Source organism: Ursus americanus, chromosome 2, assembly GCF_024610735.1.
Source record: "Ursus americanus isolate L20-20 chromosome 2, mUrsAme1.1.p, whole genome shotgun sequence".
NCBI classification, from domain to species: domain Eukaryota; kingdom Metazoa; phylum Chordata; class Mammalia; order Carnivora; family Ursidae; genus Ursus; species Ursus americanus.
Genome location: NC_142128.1, coordinates 98,762,263 through 98,786,035, shown reverse-complemented (window position 1 = coordinate 98,786,035; position 23,773 = coordinate 98,762,263). Strand labels below are relative to the sequence as shown.

Genomic DNA, 23,773 nt, shown 5'->3' with positions numbered 1-23,773 from the left:
GGGTCTCTCCCCTCCCCGTGCGCCTGGCCTCAAAGTCCCCCGTCCCGGGCTCCTGCCTGTGCTGCCGGGAGCTGCTGAGTGGAGGACACTCCCCCCCCCCCCCGCCCCGCCAGGTAGGCCCAGCGCCTCCCAGCCAGGTCTGGGAGATGCACTTCCCTGCCCCGCTCCCCTGCTGGTTGTAGGGCTCCCCAGGGGTCACCGCCAGCAGGCTCGGACTTCTGTGCCTGTCCTGTCAGGCCCCGTCTTGTCCCCACGCCGGAGGCCTGCCTGGGCCTCCCTAGGGGAGACCAGATGCCGATCAGAGTGGCACCTACTTCGTGGCCACTTACGAGCTTCTGAATTGGATTAAGAAATCGTGTAGTTACCCAGGAAAGGGGAGTTAAGCTGCCTTTTCCTGTTGGGAGGGGAACTCCGGGGTAGCAGGCTGTGACCCAGTGTGCGCACAGACCCCGGCCGGGCCCTCCAGGAAGGACAGCACCGCGCAGGACTGTCTGGGCGACTCTTTATTAACAGCACATGTGGAAGAAGGTAAGGCAACAAGGCGGTATTTTCATAATGCTGCTAGCGTTTTCCCAGGGTGGAGCCAGGGGACCAGCTCCCAGCCATGTCCCTCCTGGCTCCACGCACAAGCAGGGCAGGGGTGACGTCCGGGCAGCGAACGGCGGGTTCTGTCCCTGACCGCGATCGGCTCCGCCCCCGGGCCCCTGCGCTGGTGCAGGCTTCAGGCAGCTGAGCCAGAACTGACTCCCCGTCGGAGCCCAGACCGCTCAGGGTTTGGGCTAAGACACAGGTAACCGGTCGATTTTACGTAGATTGGTCTCTGGAGGGACCCACGTGACGGAGGTGTGCCTTCTCGCCTGGCCCATTCGGATGCCTCGATAAGGCTGCTCCGCGATGCCTACTAGTTTCCCTTTAACTCCGGGGACACGGACTGCTGTTGGCTCAATGTCACAGCTGCATTTCTAAACCTGAAGTTGCTTTAAATATTCCCAGTATTCCCAGCAGGGACTTTGTGTCCTTGGAGACAGACTTCGTGTGTGGTCAGCTGTTAAAATACCTCCCTGCGTTGTTTCCCTGGTTGAATATTGCTACAAACAGGAAAGTGTGTGGAAGTAAACCAGGCAGCAGTTCAGGGTTTGAGCTTACCAAGGATTAAGTGACTCTGGCGCTTAGGATCATGATATGCAAATCTTTTACTTTGAAATCTGAAAGTTCTGCTATCTCAAAAATGCATCTTTATGCTCAGCTATAATCATCAGTTGAAGTAAGTGTTCCCATAAGTGCGAGGCCCAGATAAAAAGTTTCCCCATGGAGGCCTAGTGCTGGGCTGTCTTCAGGCGGATGGGTTATGGCTTCAGAGGACCGAGAAGCAGAGCCACTGTGAGGAAGAAAACAGCCATCAGCTCCGAGCCCAGGTACAGAATTAAAGGCTATGTATGTGCCCGTGGCACCTCCCAGAGACCTGAGTGCAGCCCGAGAAGCTGAGGAGGGTGAGGGCCTCCGGCACAGGCTCTCGGCGCCTCCGCGCCACGGGCCACACAACGTGCGTCTGGGCTGTGGCTCTCCCTGAAACCAGTGGCTTTCGCCCTTGGTCTCTGTTGGAGAAAAGTGCGAACTCTGGGACGGACCTGGACTCCCGGCTTCTGCCAAGCTCCCCACAGCACAGCGGTCATCCGAGCAAACACCCGAGCCTCCGCCGTGGACTGCGACCTCAGGGTGGGTGTATTTCCCAGGGACATACAGTTGGACAAGCAACTTAGCGTTACTCGTAATTGGCTCAAACAGATTTTCAGTTGGCTGAAGCCCTTTACGGTGCATCCGAGCAGGTGGACGCCTGCTGAGCCGCTGGCTTCCTCCAAAGTGCAAGGAAAAGAGTGGCCAGGCCCTGACTCCTGTCCCACTTGCCACCTGGCTCCTCACTGGTACGTGGGACCTGGTCATTCCCGTGGGCGCCGGCCCCCTGCCCAGCCCTTGGGCTGCCCCAAGCTCCATTCCCCTGAGAGCAGAGGAAGTGTACGGCCCGGGAGCACAGGCGTACCCTTCCTCCTGGGGGTGAGAGAACATTCTGGCAGGATGACCAGAGAACACCTCGCACTTTGCTTTTCAGGGAACCGGTGTCCCCCCCCTCCGTCTGGCTTGACGATCATCTCCCAGGGGTCACTGCGCGGGCTCCAGCCTCAGGAGCACAGTAATCACATACCCCAGCTTAGTTACTATCGGGGTGTTTTGAAAGGAGAAGGAGGAAGTAATTTGCTCTGAAAGTATTTTAAGTAGATCTGCTCTAAGAATGACAGATCTTCCCAAACCCACTTGGATTTCCTCCAGAGTTTTATCAGCTCCGCCGCCCGTGCGTGCAAATCAGCGGTTCATTTTCCTCCGAGGGACCCTGCAGCCCCCTCTTCCACTGCCTACTTGAGGCAAAGCTGGTGGGAGGAGGGACCTGAGGGTCAACAGCGGGCCGGGAAGGGGCTGCCAGCGACAGTGCGGGGTGGGATCTTAGAGCCCCTTCCAGGCCGACTCCCCCAACCCCGGAGATCTGTAAGGGGGGGCTGTAAGCAGCAGCCCATCAACCCCAGGTCCCTGTCCCGAGGGAGGGGCGTGTGAGCCGCAGACTTACAGAGATGAGGTCCAGCTGTATGGTCCCGGTGTTCTCGGGGTCCAGCTGCTTAAAAACCCCTGCGGAGGAAGAAGGGCCGTCCCCCGTGAGCGAGCCGAACAGAGACCGCACTGTCTTCCCCGTTTGTCCCAAGCTGCTATTCCTGCCCTCCGTCCCCACACTGGAGAAGGATCTTCATGGTCAACTGCAGACGCGTCCCGGTTCACCCCCGATCTCACCCGAGGGAAAGGGTGGGTGTCTTCACCCCAACAGGACGGAAATTGGTCTTTCCCCAAACAGCCACTTACTGAACAGTGTTTCCAGTCGCACCAGACACCGGACAAAATTGTCGAAGTCGATGATGAGCTCGTCATCTGCGAAGCGAGCGACGATGACCTGGTGCAGCTGACAGGGCAGCTTGAAGCCTGCGGCGGGACGAACAGGCACCCGGCTCGGGGTTAGTGTTGGACAGCGCCCGCCCCTGCTCCCGCGCCACCGACAGACGCGCAGAGGTGGCCCTTCAAATCGCAGCAAGCGCTTCTGTCCCTTGGTGCGCTCCTGGGGGACTGTGGTGCTTCACAAAGCCGGAGCCGCCTGGGCCTCCCTGGGTCCTCACTGGCTACATGAGGCTGCCCTGCTGCTCATGCTTCCTCTCCTGTCTGTCTAGCCCTGAATCACCTTGGAGACTAGACTCTTCCTGGATGCGTGTGGCAGGAACCGTTCATCGTAAACTAGCACTAATTCTCGCCCTTTCCACAGCGGAATTTCTAATGGGCCTCGGCTGCCTGAAAGGGAGACGTTTCCCACCTGCCCTGCAGCCGGCTGAGAGCCCCTGACTAAGCCCTGCCAGGGAGACGTGTGCCCTGAAAGGCAAGGAGCCTGTCCCTCCCTCCGCCATCCACCCGTTGCCAGGATGTTGTGATGGCAAGCCAGCGTGGTCCCGCGGGAAAGGGAGGCACCGCCCCTTGCCCTTGGACCGTCTGGGAGAGAAAGATGGTTATTTGGGGTCTCTGTGGCAGGATTACGTCCCAACCAGTAGAGAACCCCATGTTGTGTGTGAGGGACTTAGCAAAGGGAGCCCAGTGTGCTGAGAACTGGCTCTGCCCGCTCGACCCACCAGGCTCTCAGAAGGAAACTTCAACTCAAGAGGGCACAACAGGTGTTTTGTTTTACCAGTTAGCTTTTTCCAGGGGGAGGGAAAGCATGAGCCAGCACCTGCTTCACGTAACGCAGAGTAAGCGCTCACGTGTTCTACGCCTAAAACGAACGGTCCTTACCGGCCTCTTCCAAAGCTTTCCGCATCTCATAGGAGTTCATGGTGCCCGACCGGTCCACGTCGATTTCCCGGTAAATTTTCTGGAACAGGCAGAACAGTTACAAGAACCATGACGCAAAGCCAGCAGGAGATGAATTAGCGCGTGCTGTGTGCCGCACGGGCCTGAAGCTTCCTAGCTCTGACTCTAGTCTGGCCTTGGAAAGTCACCCACGTTTCTGCCTTAAATAGCTAACAGCGCCCCCTCTGTGAGCGGGCTCCTGCACGTGCCTGTCGGTCAGCCACCGTGGGCCCATTAGGATGTCAGTTTTGTGACTGGGCTGTCAGAAATCCAAAGGACCAAAGGCTACACGGCCTCTAGAGGATACTTTCAGGGCAGCTGGAAGGGGACCCCGTTTCTGGCCACTAGCAGGTGAGAGCGGGGAGCAGACCATGTCCCTTGCACAGGCTCGTCTTTGCTGTTCGCACCTGCCCATCCTGCCTCTGGGGGTCAAGTCCCACCCCTGGGGATGTCCCTCTGCCCTCACAGACAGGTGCACGTGCACCCACGTCTCCGACAGAGCCACCGGGTACTCACCTGGTACTTCTGGATCTTCGTCCAGAGAACGTAGAACTCCTTCAGCCCCAGCTTCCCGCTGCCATCAGACTGCCTGTCGTTAAGGAACACTCCCGCAGCACGTCCGTGCGGGCGCCCCGTCACCCGGCTGGCACGGCGCCCACCGCGTGCTTCCGAGGAGCGCCAGCCGAAGCCCCCCACGCCGTGCTTCGGCCACAGCTGCGTCTACGGGCCGCCAGGGTGACACACAGAAGCTCCTTGCTGACTCTGGGCATGTTTCTAGGCCTTGTGTGGGGCAGCTGCCCCGGAGCAGCCGGGAGCCCACAAGACCACCCCCCCACCCCCAGCAGCTCAGACCCATCCCGCCCAGAACGCAGCGAGGCAGGTGGGCAGGGGGCCCGCAAACAGAGGAAAACCACGACCAGAGAAGAGAGTCCCGTCAGAAACAGGACGGTGGGGGGACATTTTCCACAGCCCCTCAGGAAACCAGCCCGAGCTGCTCGGGCCCAGGCGTCTCCCACTCGCCTGAGCAGGACGGGCGGGGGCTCTGCGGCACGGAAGGATACGTCCAGCATGTCCACCATGATTTTGCAGGTCTCGATGCTGAAGCCGTCTGACTTGATGTCCTGGCCTAGAAAACAAAGGAAGAGTGATGGGAAAATCCCGCGGGGCTGCGCTGTCCCGAGAAACCCCCCAAGGACGGAAATGTGTGTCTGTGCCCTCCAGGACAGGGGTCACTTCACCGACTTCCAGTGTCACAGGGGGCTCACGCGTAAGAGGGAAGAGAGCAGAGCGTGTATTTGCCACGTTAGCCTGTGTCCCCGCAGACCGAGAAGCCCGAGGACCAGACTCTCCAGAGCCACTGTGCTCCACTAGGACAGTGGAGTACAACAGTGGCTGGCGGGCAGCAGGAGACTCTTGTTACAAGTGGGGCTCTCGTTCCCCGCAGACCACGAGAGACCCATCTTTTGTTACGCCCTTGCAAACGTTGCGCTGTAGCCGGTCTCAGAGCTGCTGCTGTGGGCACAGACCCCTTCTTGGGCCTGGGTGGAGGCCGGGGTCAGCGGGCGGCCAGGGAGGCTGAGTCCCAGCACGGCCTGGCTCTTCCCCGCCCACCCAGCCTCCATCTGTGCAGGAACAAGGCAGCTTTGACGGCCGCACGCCTGAACAGCTCTGTGACTTCACTCGTGCCTGGCAGCCTCCAGGCCAAACACCACCTCCTTGTCCTCACCCGGCCTGCCTGGGAGGAACCGGTTATGTGTGGATCCTGTGCCAGGCACACTGCCCACACGCCCTGGGATGGACGACCCGGCCAGCCGGGGCACTTCTAGAGAATTTGCCTCTCTGTTGATGGTTGGGCCGGCTTCTAAGCAGTGCACGAGGCCACTGCCTTGGACACAGCAACGTCCGGGCTTGCAGGGGCTCAGGGGTGACTGTGGTTCTCATGATGAATTGAAGGGGAGGAAATGTGTCCCCCGAGGCTGGACTGCACTTGGGTCAAGGAGCCTGAAGGCCCATGGGAGGCACTCTGGCTCCGCCCCAGGCCCCACTCCCACTTCGCTCGTTCCTCCAGGAGACCCAGCAGCCGCCTCCACAGCTTTGGAGTCGCTGTGGGCCCAAGCCAAACGTCAGACGAGGCTCCCTGGCCCACACGCTGGGGAGACACTTCCTGAACTGTTCTCGTGGCTACGCAGGGAGATGTGGGCTCCATCCACGACCCCACTAAATACAGCCGGGGCTTTCCAGCCGGTGGTCGGGGCTGACTCAGCCCTCCTTACCCGGCGCCCCTCATTGAAGTTGGGTAGCGATCCACCCACTTTACAGGTGAGGAAAGAGCCCGAGGCGTCACGTGCCTGGGCTTAGAGCAACAGCCCACCAGTGGTAGCAACTTGGGTGCGACCTCTGACCTCCATCTGGACACCTTTGTTGTTTCACCGGGGTGCACAGAGCCACCTCTGCCCAGTGCGGCAGGGGCGGACACAGGTATCGAGGCGGGAGAGGGTGGTGGAAAGGCGCGGGGAGCAGCGGGACCAGGGACCCGCCAGGACGGCACTTACGTTTGGCCAACACTCTCCTTAGGATGGTCTGCAGCTCGAAGGCAGAAATCTCCGCGTCCTGTGGACATGAAGCAGGGTGGTTACACGGGCCGCAGACCTTGGAGACTGGCCCTGGGTCAGGTGCACTAGGTGGGTCTTGGCGGGGCCTGTGAGGCCACACGTGAGCGGCACGTGTACACCTGCTCTAGGGGGACGTCAAGCGCCAGTTCCGAGCTCTGGAGAGCATCGTGGCCCCACGTGGCTTTCTTCGTTCAGCCGCCTTCCTCCTCTTTGAAACTCGGATCTGGCTTCCTGTAAAGATGGTTAGGACCCAGCTCCTCCAGGAACCGCCCAGCACTCTCTCTGTGGTCACGGCTCCTGGAGTGGTTCAGGGACCCCTGTGTGTGCACAGGTACTGTGTAATGGGGGGGGGCAAGCCCCAAGATTGGCCGCAGTCCTTTCTGCTTCCTGGGCATGGGGGCAGGACATATATACGACCCAACCAGCAACCAGCAGGGGAAAGAAGTCTCTGTCCCTTAGAGACCGGGATGGAGGGGATGGAGGGGAGCACCTGCTAAGCACGCTGATGGGGAGGCCCAGGTGAGCCGGCTTCCTGTGCATGACAGAGGAGGGTGCCAGGTTCCGGACTGGCGGGAACAGCTTACAGCAGCCCAAGGCCCACGTGGCTCAGGCAATCAACACAGTAGAGATTTGAAACCCTTCTGTCCCCCCGGGATATCTTCGTGAAAATCAAGGATAAGGTCTGAGCCCCACGTCCCAGCTGGAGTGGAAGAGACAAGAGCCGGAACCCTGCGGCAGAAGGAATATGGGGCCAGAGCTGACCGCGAGCTGGCAGCCCCGCCATGGGGGCAGGATGTGGGCAGGAGCCCTAGTTCCAGCACGATTCCTCTCTGCCCCTCTGAATCGGAGTCTCATGAGGATGAGACTGTCCCTTCCTCTGCAGCGGCCAGAGCGTGTGACAGAGACTGCGGACACCCACCTCGCCTGCCAGCTGGGCAAACAGCCTCCTGAACCCGTCGTCAATGTCATCCTCGCTGGCGTCTATCTGGAAGGGGAGGCGCAGGGGTGGGAGCAGGTCAGAGCCAGGAAGGGCCCCCCCCCCGCCTGCCCCGCCTCCCACAGGCCTGAGACAAAGGACAGTGTGAAGAATGAAGGAAGGAGTTTTTCTAGTGAAGACATGAGAGGGATGGAAACTCTGGGAGGAGTTAGTGAGCACCTCACAGTGTCTTCTCTGACCTGCGACCAGAATGGCCCTCTGATCTACGCTAGTAGGGATTCAGAAGTGGAGCCTAGCCAGAATGTTCTAGAGGGCCTATGACAGCGGCCCTCTGGGACTGTTCCGTCTCTCCCTGGGGATCCAGGACAAGCATGGCACTTCAGGGACTGAGGAACCTAGAGTTTTCAGGTCCAGGGACAGCGGGAAAGCCTCCCGTCATGTTGGTGGCAGTCTCCTCCCTCGGCTCTGGGTTTTTTTATGGGTGGGCCTCATTGGAGACCCCGAACTCCCCAGAGTCACCACTATTTCAACAGCAATTCTTGGAGCCCTCAGGGCCTCAGGAACCTTATCGCCCCACATTTCATTTTACGAATAAAGAAACTGAGGCTCAGGAAGGGGAGTCATGGGAACCCCGAGTCCCACACAGCGGAGGCGAGGGCCATGCGGTGGCCAGCACAGGTGCGGGAGGCAAAGCCTAGTCTTGAGCTGTGGGCACGAAGTCCTAGGGCCTCCTAAACCCTAGCGATTCTGTGTTGTCGCTCTGGGCCCTGGGTCGTCGGGGCAGAGCAGGCGGGAGCCAGGGGCTGCACATACCTCGTCAAGGTTGGCCTCGATCTCGTCGTCGACAACCCTGGAAACAGAAGGAAATCGTGTCACCAGAAGGGGTGTGCTGCCGAAATCACGGCCCACGTGGAAGTGCGACCGCACGTCCCCGCACAGCAGAAACGAAGGCAGGAAGCGAGGGGCATGGCCGAACATGGGGAGGCAGAGGGCCTGCCTCGGACCCACTCCCTGGGTCCACGGGAACGTTTGTCATGGTAAATCTCACACAGAGAAGCACGCGACGTCCCTGCCGCCTACATGCTCTGCTCTGGGCTGGAGAAGGCGGGCACCCCGAGGCCGGGGTGTGGTTACCGTGGAAGCTCGGGCAGCGCTGGGTCATCCCCCACCAGGCCGCCGAGAGTCCCGTCTGCTGTGCCCGCAGAGGCCAGCAGGCCCACGGCTGGGGTGGGCCGGCCTGTCGGATACACGGTCCTGGGTCTTTGACAGGAGCACATGGCAGGTGCCATGTCCCTGCTTCCCATCGGCTCAAAGCCTTTGTGGTCTTTCAGTAAATCCTCTTTTGGTTAAGCTGCCCCCAGCAGATTAGGTCTCCTGCAATCAAGCGCCCCACCGAATATAGACGCGGTCGAAGCGGCAGCTTGACCAGAGGCTGCTGTGACAGGAGGCCATCCTGAAGGCGGCATCAGCGGGAAAGGGCCTACTGGCGTCCAGTGACCACTGAGGCCGTCACTCACACCCCGGCGCTCGCGGGCGCTGGGCAGGAAGGGGTTACACCCGGGCTCGGCGCCTGACGAGTTCACAGTCCCTGTCCTTACAATGAACCCGACGACCTGATGTCACAGACACAACTGTGCTCAAACCGCAGAAACCCCGAGTGACAACACTCGGGGCCTTCACGGCCCCACCTCCCCGCCAACCCCGCTCAGAGGACGCCCGCGGGGACAGGGAGGGCGGGCCACCTACTGGTAGTCGGCTTTCTTCTCCGAGAAGACCCGGACGCAGAAGTCCCCGTCCTTGTTGGGCTCGAAGGTGGAGGGCACCAGGACGTACTCCCCGGGCGGCAGCTTGAAGCGGTTGAGCACCTCGCGCAGGTTGATGAAGGTGTCCGAGCGCTCCCTCGCTCGGTGCGTCAGGAAGAAGCTCCTACTGAGGTGGAGGTTGGTCTGTCCGTACATCTGATGGACAAACAGAAACGGGGGGGAGTCGAAGGCACTGCGTCTGGGTCGCTCCACGCTAGAGAATGAATGGCCCGGGGGGACTCAGAGGCGTGTGCCACAGGGGCCCCACATGTGCCCAGCTCTGCAGAGACACCCCATCTGCACACGGAGGTCCTCGGCCTTCCTCACGGTGACTCGGATGTGCGTGGTGTGCGACACACAGAAGCGAGGACAGGGCCTGACCAGGGAGGGCAGCGCAGCTCAGCTGTGGTCAGTGACCACAGCGGGGCCAGAATGTGCACGCGGCGCCTGGAAAAGCCCGGCGTGCCACAGACGGCACCGCCTGACCACAGCAGAGTGTACCGCCGGGGGCCTGAGCACCCCGCGTGCCCCCCAGAACAGCTACGGCCCTCACGGACCCGCGAACACCAGCTCTGGGCCTGCTGTGTGCTCTCACAGCCTTCACTTCGTCCCTACGGTCCCTCGAGATGGATGGTTGGCCAGTTTTACTGAAGAAGTAACCAGGGGTCCAGAGAGGACCCACCGCTTGTCTAGGGTCACACAGCCTGCAAATGGCAGAGTTGGGAATTGGGTCCAGGCCTCCCTCTGGGCTCCCACGCTATATCCCAGTACAGCCTGTGGGGTTCCTCGTTCCCCTCACGCTTGTTTTTGGAGAGATTTACTGGACTCTGTGAAGAGGCGCCAGAGGTCCCAGGATCACATGTCGTCCACCCAGACCTAAACCGAACACAGGCCCTGCGGGGACTTCCTGGGAGACCTGGCCCTGAGCTCTGACCAGCAGCGTGTGGGACCCCAGCTGCCTCACCAGGGCCCAGAGGGCACGGGGCCTCATCCTTCTCAGCCGCCGGCCCCTGCCCAGGCCTCACGAGACCCCCGAGCCGGCGGTCTAAGCCTCGTGCCTGTTGCTGACCCCGCGCCGTCTGCCGGACGTACCTCCTCTGGAACCTGCAAGGAGAGAGAAGGCGCTTCCCTCAGCCTCGGGGGCGGCTGCACAAAGGCCCCGCCGCGCCGTCTGCTCTGCTGCCCCCCGTTCCCTGCAGCTCTAGCAGAACTACGTCCATGTTTTCCAAGGGCCCCCACGCATTCCGGCTGAAAACAAAGCTCCTGACCCAGCAACCACACGGGCAAGCCCTTAGCACCATCCCTCGTTTATAGAGCATAAAACCGAGGCAGGGAGCTGTGCACAGACTGGCCTGGGGTCCCCCCGCCTCCCGCTCGCAGAAGCAGGGCTGTGCCCTCGGACGAAGAGGGCAGTGAAGGGGGCACCACTGGGCTGGGAGCCAGGAGGGGTCCGCTCCCGGCTTCTGCCGGCCACACCCCATCTGTGTGTCAGTGAGCTCCCTGTTCCTGCCTCAAACAGAACCAAACGATCCCCTGGGGCTTCCCAGCGCTGGAGTCCAGGCCTGGCTTCCCACTCCCTTGAGGTGTGTGTGTGGGGGGGGGTGTCAGTTTGCATTTTCCTTGGGGTCACTCTGCCCCAGCTCTGAAGCTCTCAGCTCCTGTTTCAGAGACAGGGGCTTACAGTTATGGGCACTGTTTGAAATGATGGCATTTGACCGACTCTACTTGGTGAGTGAACGGGCAGGGTCCTGGGGGCCACGCTCCCGTGAAGAGCGAGCGGGGCCGTGTCTCCTGGCACCTGACTTCTCCCAGTGGTGGGCTCCCTGCCACCATCTCAGGCTGCCCCTGTGACTTCGCAGGTGACCTCACTGAACGCAGGGCCCGCTGGGTGCTTTAGGGGGCCGCCTGCACCCATTGGACCCCAGCGGAGAGGCTCTCTGGTCAGTGCTGCAGGGAGGAGTGGGGAGGGTGCAGGGGTCTGGCCCCAGACAGGAAGGGGCAGCCGCCTTCTGCCTGCAGCTAAGCTGGGCTTTTCTCGAATGTGGTTTGAAATGAAAGAACGTGCGGGAGTGAGTGTGCGGAGCCCGTGTTCCCTGTCCTGAGCTGCTCCCAGGCCCCGCACTGGGCTGGGCGCCTACCAGCCAGATGCTGGAGCAGTTCCTGCCCTCATGGTATTCCCAGATGGGGTCCAGGAAGCTCTGTTAAGTCTCCTCTGTTCCGAGAAGAGTGGTGCCAGGCCTGGAGGGGCTCAGGAGAGGCAGGAGGCCCCTAAAAAGAGTGGGCGATCCGGGAAGCTGGCTGCGGGGGCCCAGGCGACGGCTCGCCACCTCCGGGGCCGCGAGACTTCTCCCGAGACTGGCCGGGCCCAGTTGCCGGCTCCCTGGCCGGCTCCCTGTCTGGGGTGCCCCCTCCCGGGCTGCTGACGGCGAAGGAGGGGAGGAGGCGGCCCCCGCCGTGCCGCACGCACCTCGTAGATGCCGAAGCCAATGGTGTGCATGTCTTCGCCCATCTTCCTCTGCCGCCGCCGGTGCTTCTGGATGAGGCCCACCAGGAAGGTGCAGCCGCTCTCCCCGTCCTCCTGGTCCTCGTCCTCCTCCTCCAGCTTGATCAGGTACTGAGGGTTCATCCAGAAAGTGTCTGTGGCCAGAGAGGGGATGTGCTCCATCACTCAGGACGCCAGAGCCCTGCCCCACCTGGTGTGCAGGGGTGGGGGATGGGGACGGGAGGGGGGACGGCGGCGCCTGCCCGATCATCATGGGGAGACCCCTACATGACAGACTTTCCCTTGCAGTTCTCTCCCACCTGCTCTCAGGCTGGTCTCAGGGACTGGTGGTCATCACTCTGGAAGAGGCCGTTAGAGCTGAGCTGTCCCCTTGCGGCACCTCTCCCTCCCCAGGCTCGAACGGGAGGTCAGAGGTGGCCTGGCTGGGGAGGAGGGGGCATGCACCCCTGCACCCCCTCAGTGAACCCCGAGGCCAGGACCATCCTGTGCACAATTTCAGCTCCTTTTCTGTGTCCCTTGTCCCCCCAGGCCTGTCCCGTTGCCCCCATGGTGTCTCTGCCCTCCCCACTTCCAGAACCCATTTACAGGAAGGACCCGAGATTCATTCACATTTAAGGATAATCGTGCCGGCTGCCTTCCCCTCCCTAAGAGGATAAAACTCTTTGTTGGGGAAATAAAGGCACCATCCAGTGCCAAGCCAACTCCAGCTCTGTGCACCCCTGGCTGCCTGTTTTTGTCAATAAAGTTTTATTAGAACACAGCTGTATCTATTCATTTAACTGCCTTCAGGCTATAGCCGTAGACCTGGAAGCGGGACAAACTGATGGCTCACGAAGCCCCAGATATTTACCATCTGGCCCTTGAGGGAGTTTGCTGACCCCTGATCTCACGGGTGGGGGAGAGATTCCTGTCTGGGGCAGAGCTCTTCCCAGCACCTCTCAAATCCCCACTTGGTAGCTACACACTTGAGGTGAAAGATTCAAAGCTCTGGGGCTGAAGGGACCCATCTGCGTGCCCAACCACCTGCTCTGTGGCCTAGGATGCCGCTGGGGCCCTCGGGTCCCTCAGGTCCCTCAGGTGCAGCAGAGGGTCCACACAGGACCCAGACTTGCCGCCACAGAGAGTTCTCCCAGACCAGCTCCACCGCCAGACTGTCTGCACTCAAGTCCCTGTGAGCCCGCGGCCCCAGGTAGGTCACTTAAGCTCTCCAGGCCGCAGTCCCCTCACCTCAAAGATGGAGCGGACACAGGGCTCCGGCCGCGGGAGCTTGTCAGGGAGACTGGAGTGGCCTCTATCAACCACTCGGGACAGTCCCTGGGGCCCAGTGTGTGGGGTCATGCGGACTCAGTGTGTGCGGCACGAGGGGGGGTCCCGGACCACAGGGCAGAAGGGTCGCAGGATTGCCGAGGGACTGGGGACCCCGTCTGAGCGGGGCCTGAAGTGCGGACAGCGGTTAAGGCCTGTGGGTGAGGTCCCTGCGGAGCCAGGCTGCTCGGGCTGCCCGTGGATACAGTGGCCTGTGGCCGTGAGCTGGGACCGGGCGCGGCGGGGCCTTACTCGGGTAGTTCCGGCAGCCTCCCGCGGTGGAGCCCCGTCTCCAGTTCCCGTCCATCTTGGTGAGTTTCCACTTCTTGTAGGATTCGCTGGTGAGGGTGTCCGGCGTCAGGTTGCAGATCTCCAGCCGGGAGTAGTGCCTCAGGAAGTCGTTGAAAGACATCCTGGCAGAGGCAGGGACACAGGCATCCAGGTTACGAGACGACCCACGGACAAACCTTGACCTTCCGCCCAAGGCCAGCCAGGGAGCCAGTGAAGGCGGGGCGCCGCCGCCCCCAGACCCCCAGCCACAAGGCGCAGATGCTGGCCCGGCGGCTGGGCCGCTCTGAGCACCGAGCCGGGCAGCGCGGACGCAGCTGGGGGCGGACACGCACCCACAGGCCCAGCCCTGCTCTCCAAGGGCCTGTTTCTTAAGGTGTTGGGATGATCCTAAGAGCCGGTGGGAGAAAGGCCCCTTCCGTCCCGTGGGATCTGAATGGGCTTCTCTGCTCAGCTTTGAACCCCACTGTCAAGAGGGACAAATAGGGGAGCTGGACGAACGGTTTCATTCAGGGTCTTCTGGGGAATTTAGGACAACAACTCCCACACCCCCATGCACCTGACACGATCATCTGGCTCCTGTCCAGTAGAGCCCCCGGGCAGACCCCTCTCCCTGCAGCCCTAACGGTCTCACCAGAACTCCCCATCTTCGTGCCGTCTGGTCAGCTGCTCCCTCACCTCCGGGTCCACAGTGTTCCAGTTGGGGCAGCTGGAAAGCCACGGGACAGGACGGGCATTAGAAGCCAGTGCGGGCGAGCACCTGTCCCCAAGACCCCAGAGTGCAGGTCCGGGGACACGCTCCTGCACCTCTGAGGGCCCAGACTGCCCCGGGGGGGGGGGAGCGACGCTCGTAGCCGTGGGGAGGGGGTGAGGGCAGGCGCCGCCCTGGGTGGTGGCGGCAGAAAGAACGGGGCCCACTGGAGGGAGAAGGGGACAGTGCGGGCGGCCACACCTGGCAGCTCTTTAAGGGGAACCCCTTGCGGCTGAGCTGGAGGCACCCGACGCGACCAGGAACCTCTGGGTTCCACGCACGCCCCTCCCCCGCCGCCCGCCAGCAGGGTGACTGCGCTAGGGAAGCGTGCACACCGCGGCGATGGAAGGAGCCCAGGGCCGGCAGGAAGGTGTGCAGACTTGCTCGAAGGGTACCTGCCCCGAGAGGGCGGGGACCTGTGGCCTTGGGGCCTAGCGCCCTGCACCACACAAACGCCAGCCTCGCGCCCTCCTCTCTCCCCTGGCCCCCGGAACCGCCCGGGGAGGCGCCCCGCTCACTTGTCGTTCCACTTGCCGGTCCACTCCACCTCTCCCCAGGGGTTGCGGATGCGGACCAGCTTCTGCAGGCTTCCCCCACTTTCGACCTGAAGACGGGCACGGGGAGCAGAGGGGGAGAGGCTGAGTTCAAGCCAGGCCCGCAGGTGCTCGGGCCCCAGACCCCTTCTCCCCGCGCCAGGAGGGGGCGGGTCCGTGTTACAGGGGTCACGAAAGGGCGAAGGGCTGGACCCTGGGCCCCTCGCTGCTGCCAGGCGCGGACCGCTCCCAGGGCCCGGCCCTCGGGGGACGTGGTGAGCCCCCGGCTAGAGTAGGATGCGCTGCTGTCACGGGAGCTCAGGGAAGCCTCGCCCTCACGGCAGGAGCTCCGCTGAGATGCGGGCGGCCCGCCCGGACCTCCGTGAGTCCCGGCTGGCGCGGCTACAAAGCAGGGCTGCCGTCGGGAGCAGCCCATGCGGACTCTGCGTTAGACGCCGCTGTGGAATTAGGGGTATTTTCCTCAGCACGAACACTGCACTGGCGTCACGTGAGACAACGCCCTTATTCCTGGGAGACGTGTTTAGGAGCAAAGTGTGACATCCGCGACTGACTCTCAAATGGCTCAGAAAAGAGCAGACACAAAACGGACGGGGAAAATCTCAATTGTCGAGCCTAGGGAAATGGCATTTGGATGTTTCTTGTTACACTACTCTTTCAGCTTTTCCACAGACCTGAGCTTTTTCAAAATAAAAAGATGCATGTGTGTCGGGGGTGGGCGGAGAACAAAATAGAAACCGAAGGATGAAAACACCACAGAGCCCTGGGCGTGTGAGGCGCGGGGTCCTGTGCCGGACGTGAGGCTGGCCGCTCACTAGCGTGTGTGGGATTCACAGCGACAACGGCAGCCACTCCAGCCCTACGGGGACATTGTCACCGTCTCTGACTTGAGGGTGCTCCAGGGCAGAGAGTTTGAGAAACGCGCCCAGGCCATGCAGCCGGTGAGAGGCGGTCAGACCTGAACTGGAATTTGGGCGCAAAAGCGCTTTGTACAGAGACTCAAACGCTATGCGGCTGCGATCAGTGTTCTCGTCTCTACCTGGTCCGTTAGAGCGGGGCGACCGCAAGCCAAGCGCAGACAGTGCGCCCGGAGCTGGCCTTACCTCCTCGGCCCCGGTGACCGAGTACGCGTGCCCCTTCACCAGCTTCTGGAATGTGATGGCCTCGGAGTCCGCCATGCTGGTGATCTGTAAACGTGGTGGGGGGGGGGGAGTCAGGCCGCTGGATGCAGCCTCGCTCTGCCTCCTGCACCGAGGCCCTCGCCACCGGCCTCCCGCAGCAGCTCTCAGATGGCGGGGATGGCAGGGGCAGCCGGGGGGACAGCGTGCCGCATCGGCCAGTGGACAGGCCTTCACGAACCCCCATAGGACCCTGGAGCGGGGCTGGTGGCCCGGGCTCGGGACAGACCCCAGGGCGGCATCCGGTAGCCCAGGAGCCCGTGGTCCAGCCCAGCCCCACTGCGGGGTTCCCCGAGGACAGTTCTGTGCGTGCCTGTGGGATTTGCACCGGCTCTATCAGAACTTCCTCGGGGTACACCCGTCCCCCGACTGCGGGGAGGAAGGGAGGCGGGTATGTTTGTCTCAGTCAATAGGAAGAAGGGCTGAGGGCATGGTCTGCTGAACAAGCCAGAATCCCCTGTTTGGAGTCTGGTAGAGAGAACACCGCGGGCCGAGCCCTAACCCAGGCCCGACACACAATCTGAGAGCAGTTTCGGCCCCCCCAGAAACGGTCTTGACCCGCCAGTCTCCACCCCCAGAGACGGGGTCGCCCGCAGGATGAGACTCCCCCCGGGAACATGGGGCCTGCCGGGAGCAGACTTCCCTTCAGCGGCTGACTTCCCGCCCTGCTCTCTACTTGCTGGATGGGGTGCCACCCACTTCACGAATCACTTAATAAAGCCAATTCAGGGGCGCCTGGGTGGCACAGCGGTTAAGCGTCTGCCTTCGGCTCAGGGCGTGATCCCGGCGTTCTGGGATCGAGCCCCACATCAGGCTCCTCCGCTGGGAGCCTGCTTCTTCCTCTCCCACTCCCCCTGCTTGTGTTCCCTCTCTCGCTGGCTGTCTCTCTCTCTGTGTCAAATAAATAAAATCTTAAAAAAAAAAAAAAAAGCCAATTACATCTTGAAGTTTACTAGGTTGGAAGCAGGCTAGGTTGCCAATTACATCTTGAAGTTTACTAGGTTGGCCCCAAGAGTAGGGGCTTCTCTGTCCCCACGGGGAACGAGTCCCAGGTGGCACAGGGCTGGGGAGTGGGCTCAGCCTCTGCCAGGAGGACGCAGGGGACAGGATGGGGTGCGCGCCTCCAGGGAGGCCTGCCAGCAAGGCCACCGTGAGGAAACGGCCCCTCCGAAGCTTCCCACAGGCCCATGGATGCCGCAGCGGTGAAGGGGAAGGCTGCCGGGCTCCAGGCCACGCAGGCCCTGCCCGGGGGGCAGGTGTCTGCACGTGGTCCCTACCCTGGGACCAGCAGAGGGCAGGGGATTCATGGAAGCTGTGGTTGGGGCTGGCGACGCACAGGAGTGCCCTCGCCCCACCAGCTTCCCCCATATGGCCTGGGTGTCACTGGCCGCCCCCAGGTTCCAGGTGACATCCGGCGTGCTGGACGGGGATGGGCTCGCACCAGCTACAGCGGGTGGGCGGGGGCCCCGGACTCACATCGATGGAGCAGCCGAGGAGGGAGCCTTTCTGCAGAGCCTTCTGGATGATCCTGAACAGGTCGGGAGGGGCCTTCCTGAGCTCGTACCACTCCGCAATGCCCCCCGTGAAGTCCTCGAAGCCCTCGGTGGTGGCGCCCCCCGAGAGCGCTTCATAACAGCCGTTGACCCTGAGGGGGGACAGATGCTGCTGCTGCTGTTGCTTCTCAAAGTGCCCCCCCAACCCCCGACCCCATTGCCTCCTTTGCTGGGGGCTCTAGGGACCCTCCGCTGAGATTCCCTGGGGCTTGGGCTCCAGCAAATCTACAGCCTGCCAAGTGGAAGGACCCAGGTAGTTATCTGGTCTGACCTCCCGTACGGACTGTTTCTGTGTCGCGACAGCAAAGGGCCGGGCGGCCATCAGCTTAGAAAAGACAACAACTCGCTAACAAATGCAGTTCTACGTGCAGTACGTCCCGTGGCATCCATGGCTTCTAGCTGTGCCACAGGGCATGTGACGGAGACGTGGCTCCCAGACCCCAGACTCTCACAGCTGGCCACGGGGAGCCTGGCCCTCCGCGCTGGCAGCAGCTGCAAGGGATGGAAATCTCTGGATGCTGGAGAGCCTGGGTGGCCGGGGCAGGGGGGCTGCCGCAGAGCTCAGCACAGGCAGTCTGGGACAGGCAGGGGTGGGAAACCACTGCGAATCGCACACTCTACTTTCCGCACAAGTTCCGTACTTTTCATCCCTCTGCAGGGGACGGTAATGCCTACTGGCAAAAACTCTGCTGTCTTTAGCTGACAAAAACGTCCCCAATCTGCCAAGGAGGTGAAGGTCGTTCTCAAGGTCAGCAGTCTGCGCGATACCCATTCCTGCGCGTGCCACTAACATGGCGAGCTCGGTCACTGATCAGGGCACGACCCCCCCCATGCATGTACTCCTTGATTTTACACCCCAATTCTGGCCAGAGTCGTCCTCCACCCCCACCTGCCTCTTCCAGATCCCAGGCTGCCCAAGGGAAGGCCGCGGTCACTCACTTGGCGTAGGCCTTCTCCAGCAGCGCACTCCAGAACTCGCTGCCCTCTGCAGAATGCACGAACAGCAGCTCCCCGTTCTTGGTGGGCAGCCTGTCGTCCACGACCACGTCCACCCACTCGCCGTACTGCCAGAACTGTGGGACAGGGGACACGGGGTGGGCTGGGGGAGGGGCCGGTGGCCGCACGGGGACCCCCGGCCTCCGTGAGCCCATCCTGGGAGGAGATGCTCCCACCCCCCTCCGTCTCCGAGTCCTCACTGAGAAGCTGAGGACAGAGGCACCTGTCCTGCCCTCCAAGCCCACACCCAGGTCTTGAGCACACTGCCCTGGGTCTCACGCTCTCTCAAGGATACCGCTTCTCATTTACTGGCATAAAGAGAGGCAGTGAGCAGTACCTCACCACTTTCTCTCAGACTCCCCAAAACAGGCTTTTCTAACCTTGGGAATTACCTCCCAGGTGCCTGCTCTAGCTCCCTCCTTGCCTGTCCCAAGAGGCTCCCCACTGCTCTCCCGGCAGGGTCCCCCATCAGGGGCAGGCCAGGGAGCTTGCTGGAGCCTCTCCAAGTCGTCTGCAGAACAGCTTGATCCTAAGAGTCTGCAAACGCCGGGGTTTGATAAACTTGGCCAAGACGGGACCTGTTCCTAACTCCTAGATGTGTCTTACCGCCCCCCTTAGTAACGTTCCCAGATCCCAGGACCTGTTCCTAGCCCCCCCAGGTCCTGTATGCCCCCCAGGTCCTGTCCGTAGCCCCCTAGGACCTGTCCTGACCCCCCACCCAGGAACTCTTCTAGCCCCCACGACCTGTCTGTAGCCCTGTAGGACCTATCCGTAGCCCTCCGGGACCTGTCCTCAGCCCCTCTACCCAGGACCTGTCCTTAGCCCCCCAGGTCCTGCTCCAGCCCCTCCAGGACCTGTCCTTGGTCCCCCAGGATCTGTCCGTAGCCCCCCAGGAGCTGTCGGCTCCCCAGGTCCTGTTCTAGCACCCCCAGAACCTGTCCTCAGCCCCCCAGGACCCGTCCTTGGTCCCCCAGGACCTGTCCTTAGCCTCTCCATGCAGGACCTGTCCTTGGTCCCCCAGGATCTGTCCGTAGCCCCCCAGGAGCTGTCGTTGGCTCCCCAGGTCCTGTTCTAGCACCCCTAGAACCTGTCCTCAGTCCCCCAGGACCTGTCCTTAGCCTCTCCACGCAGGACCTGTCCTTAGCCCCCCAGGACCTGTCCTTAGCCCCTCCACCCAGGACCTGTCCTTAGACCCCCAGGACCTGTCCTTAGCCCCCCAGGTCCTGTCTATAGCCCCTCAGGTCCTGTTCTAGCCCCCCCAGGGACCAGTCCTCGGCCCCCCAGGACCCGCTGGGGAGAAGCCTGAGCTGACATGAAGTTACCTGGAAGTGGAAGATCCCAGCATAGTTCTCCTGGAAACTCTGGTCTAGGGGCACGACGCGAGCCAGGACCTCTTCATTCAAGGTGAGGGAGGCAATGGCTGCCAGTAGCCAGCAGTCACCTGTGAATACAGCACACAGCTCTAAGTGGGGTCTCACCTTGTCCCGCCCCCAGGAACTGGAAGCTGAGGACGAGTCCCCTGTGTGACGGGCGGGTCGGAGGACTGGGTGACATCTTTAGTGCAGAGGGGGCCTGGACAGAGGCAGGAGAATTCACTCTCCAAAGGACCCGGCTGAGGCTCCCAGGGGAGGCTGAGGACCTCGAGGTCATTGTAAAGGAGCGTGTGCTTTCCTACCACTTCCTGTGGCAAGAACCGGAAGCAGCCTTGGAGGGATAACCTGCATCGCTCGATCTGTGTTTACTAAGGACAAGACTCTTGAAGATGCTGCTGAAGTTCACCGAGTTCTTCTGGATTCCGGTCGACTGCTTAGGGTCCTGACGGTTCTTAAACAGGACTGTCCCGCTGACGCTCAGAAAGGGGGGTGTGCGTGTGGCTCTCTGAGGACCGTGTGGGGCAGCTCTGCAGGACGCGATCTGGAACCAGACGAAGGCAAACAAATCCCCTTGCTCCTTCACCTGGGTGGGTGCCGCGGTGCTGAGGACGCAGCTGTGGCTTTCCTGCTCGCCTCCTAGGAAACCCCACGTCCCTCTGAGACACCAGGCATCCTGCACGCTCAGTCATGAGTTTTGGTGGCGCAGACCCTGCCCCAGGGTTTTGTGGGCCAGCCGTGGGGTGCCACAAGACCTTTATGGGGGCTTTGATGAGAGTGGACAGGTGCCCTGCTGCCGTGGGACAGCAGCCTGCCTGAGAAGAGGGCCATCTCAGAGGAAGAGGGGCTGGGAGATGGAAGGAGTTTAGAAACCAGGTCCTGCTGGCATCATCGGAGACCCTGAATCAAGCCGTACCTGCAGCCTGATCTGCCTTGGACTTTCCTGCAATGTGATGTGAGGACCTCAGTCTCCCTGAGTGCTAGGGCAGCGAGGACAACAGCACACATGTGCTGAGACCCTCGGATGTGACAGCCACTCTCCTGGGAGCTTCACGGTCATTACCTCATCTATTCCGCCCAGCACCCCGTGAGGAACATGAGTGTGTCTGCGTCAGAGCGGAGCGGGACACGGCTCAGGAGCTTAAATGCACTGCCAACGATTAAACAGCTACAAGCCAGAGTTTAACAGGAGTGGTGTTTCCGTCCGTCAGATCTCAGACACAACCTTTTAGGTCAAGTAGACCTTGACTGGAACCAAAGTAGAGGCCCTTGGCATGTTGACAATACGGAGCCTGCAGAGAAATCCGGCAGTGGGAGTCTTTAGCTCTCACGGGGCAGGAGCCGAGGAGCCCGACTGGGGGGGGATGGAAGTCTACTCAGAGGGGCCTCCCGTGCTGAGCCGACATGCCGCCTGGTCAATAAAACAGACAATCTTCCGGCCGTTTCTGAGCATCGCGCTCTCCTGTGTGGACCTTATCACACCATCCTGCCTGGAACACAGGCCCACCACGTGTCCGCGGCTCCTCAGCTCATGAGATCCCCACTCCAGTCCGCTCCTCCTCCCCTGACCTCGGGTCCTCTCGTGGCTTTGGTCCTTCTCTGGAAGCCTAGAGATGCCTGTGATTCTTACTCTTCTTGAGCGAATTCGAGATTTTCTGGGCATCTTGCAAAACGCTTGGATTTGGGTCTGTCAACCTGTGGAGGAGGACGGGCTTGTGGACAGAGTGGGTCAAGTGCAGGGATTCCGGAGGCAGAGTCCAGAAGCCAGAACCCCACACCCACTCTGCAGCCCCCGGGAAGCGCCGCCAGGGGCAGAGGGACTGCAGCTGCAGTGGGTCCCTGCAACCCCTCTGGTTCGGTCTCCCCGGGTCCCAGGAGCCGGTGCTTTGACCTGTCACACGTGTGTCTGCTCTGTGGCCTCAGACATCACACTGTTCCCAGGACGTGCCCGGGTGCGGGAGGGACGGGTTCCTGTTTATCGTGGGCCGCACATCTAGGTCAGCGCTGGCCCCACACCCAGCTCAGATGACCGCTCACCACCACACCTGGAGGCTCTCGCCACATCCTGGAAATCAGTGGCCATGTTCCGTGCCTTCTGGTTTTCTTGCCTCAGGTGTCCCCTGGCCAGCGTGGGGGGAGCAAGGCCCCCGCCCCCCCTGCCCTGTGCAGAGCTGTCCCAACCTAACTGGTTTCCTCTGAAATTTCAGGCGACATCCTAGAATGCCTTCTCGCTGGCGGCACCGTGGCTTTCCGTGGTCGAGTGGCTCGCTTGAGGTCACGTGTCCTGTCAGGGCAGCCGGCGGGCTGGGTAACGCTCCGCAGTTCCCGCACAGCGTGCTGCGCAGTTATCTGTAAGCCCTGAGATGCGATCACCCTGGCGATCGTCGCCTCTCTGGGGTGAAGAGACGGAAGCTCAGAGGGCACGGAGACCAGATAGGGGATCTGGTCTCACAAGCAAATCCTCTGAATCAAATCCTGGGCTTTGTTTAAAAACCGAACCTTGCTGGAGATTTCTTTTCGAGAGTCCACTAGGAAAATCCAACTGCAATCCGAATGTCAAACCACGGGCAGGAACCTGGCCGCTTCCTGAAATCCTACATTCTTATCTGAGCCCCCTCATGCCACGGGCTCTGAGACAGCAAAATTCGCCGCCGGTCGGACGCACAGTGACTCAGTGGCACAGCAGGACAGCAACCTGCCGTCGCACCGTCAAGACCGGGGCACCAAGAGCACAGCAAACAAGAGGGAACAGGACTCAGAGCATTTTACAGCTGAAGACTCAAAACGTTTCCCGTCCGCGCTCCAAGCCGTGGGACTGAAGGCTTGGAGGCCCCTGGAAGAATGTCCGGATGTCTAAGGGGAAAGCGTCAGAAATCCTGTTTTACACTCGGATTCCTAACTGTCCTCCCCACAGGGTCCATCTCTTTTCCTTACCTTCCCCCCGCTCATGTGAGCTTTCTCGGTATCAGGGACTAGAACGGTGACATCCGTGGGGGGCTCACGATGCGCCAGCCCCCATGTAGGATCCCCGCATTGTCCTCTCATTTCGTCACAGAACAAACAGCTGCTGGCCTCTGTCACAGGGGAGGACAGGAGGCCTAGGGAGGCTGGTGGTTCCCCCAAAGTCCCCATAACAAGCCACCGTCAGGTGGGTCTGAGCAAAGCTTTTCACGTGTGACCCACATGGTCTCCTGTGCAAACAGGTGCCAATTTCCAAGGCACCTAATTCACAGAATGTTGCCGTGGGGACTTCTGTCCTTGAGAGGGGGCTTTGTCTCCATGTCTGGCTGCACAGTGGCTCACTGGGTCCTGCTTGCCGCCTGGACGCCACATCCACGTGGGGCCTCCCCTCCCACGCCCGCCCACCGCCCTGGAAAACCTGTCCCACAACCTCCCGCTCTGCAGCCTAGGAGCCTCCGCCCTCCCCATCAAGGTCAGCCTCTCCCCTCCCCCAAATGATTCGCGACTGCCCTTCTCCTCTGGACAGTTCTGCAGGGACTTGCTCCTGCAGAGGCGACGTGGGTGAAGTCCCTGGAACCTCCCTGGGCACAGCCTGTTTGGGTCAGTGGCATCAGGATCTGGGTACAACCAGCTGGCTGGTCCGGGACAGGTGAGACGGCGACGCACCTGCCCGCCGCTCTACTGGTTTAGCCCCAGGAAAGCCTGTGAGGGTGTCTTTCAGTGACGAGGACCATCCAGGAAAGGTGCCACACAGATGGGCTTGGAAAGATGCAGGCGTGTAGTCCTATAGGTTTTAAAATTACCTGTCTGCAAGAGAGGGGTGAGGGCAGGCGGCCACCCAGACCACACGGACCATCACCACAGGGTGCGGAGTCTGCCTACACTGGGTCACCGCTGATGACCTCGTCTTCACTCAGTCCATCTGTCTCAGAGCAGAGACGACGGTCACGGGAACCTGCGCGCCTCCCCATGTCCCCTGCCCTGGAGCCGGCCTCCCCGGATGAAACCATGGGCTCCCAGCGCCTCTGGCTGCTGG

At 61.5% G+C, this 23,773-nt stretch overlaps 1 protein-coding gene across 1 annotated transcript in view; it reads right to left on the bottom strand.

Annotated features, from left to right (window-relative positions):
- Nucleotides 1-488: 488 nt before the first annotated feature.
- CAPN2 (calpain 2) overlaps nucleotides 489-23,773 on the bottom strand; it is a 41,356-nt gene continuing 18,071 nt past the window's right edge. The window contains exons 3-21 of the mRNA XM_045797100.2: nucleotides 19,729-19,847; nucleotides 18,350-18,483; nucleotides 17,334-17,502; nucleotides 15,783-15,866; nucleotides 14,647-14,732; nucleotides 14,012-14,086; nucleotides 13,342-13,502; nucleotides 11,749-11,918; nucleotides 10,374-10,385; nucleotides 9,226-9,437; nucleotides 8,293-8,329; nucleotides 7,462-7,527; nucleotides 6,483-6,540; nucleotides 4,992-5,056; nucleotides 4,447-4,515; nucleotides 3,874-3,952; nucleotides 2,905-3,021; nucleotides 2,618-2,676; nucleotides 489-1,378 (exon numbers count right to left, since the gene is read on the bottom strand). Coding sequence (XP_045653056.1) covers nucleotides 1,355-1,378; nucleotides 2,618-2,676; nucleotides 2,905-3,021; nucleotides 3,874-3,952; nucleotides 4,447-4,515; nucleotides 4,992-5,056; nucleotides 6,483-6,540; nucleotides 7,462-7,527; nucleotides 8,293-8,329; nucleotides 9,226-9,437; nucleotides 10,374-10,385; nucleotides 11,749-11,918; nucleotides 13,342-13,502; nucleotides 14,012-14,086; nucleotides 14,647-14,732; nucleotides 15,783-15,866; nucleotides 17,334-17,502; nucleotides 18,350-18,483; nucleotides 19,729-19,847 — 1,796 coding nt within the window. The 3' untranslated portion in view covers nucleotides 489-1,354. The remainder of the gene's footprint in view (nucleotides 1,379-2,617; nucleotides 2,677-2,904; nucleotides 3,022-3,873; nucleotides 3,953-4,446; nucleotides 4,516-4,991; nucleotides 5,057-6,482; nucleotides 6,541-7,461; nucleotides 7,528-8,292; nucleotides 8,330-9,225; nucleotides 9,438-10,373; nucleotides 10,386-11,748; nucleotides 11,919-13,341; nucleotides 13,503-14,011; nucleotides 14,087-14,646; nucleotides 14,733-15,782; nucleotides 15,867-17,333; nucleotides 17,503-18,349; nucleotides 18,484-19,728; nucleotides 19,848-23,773) is intronic.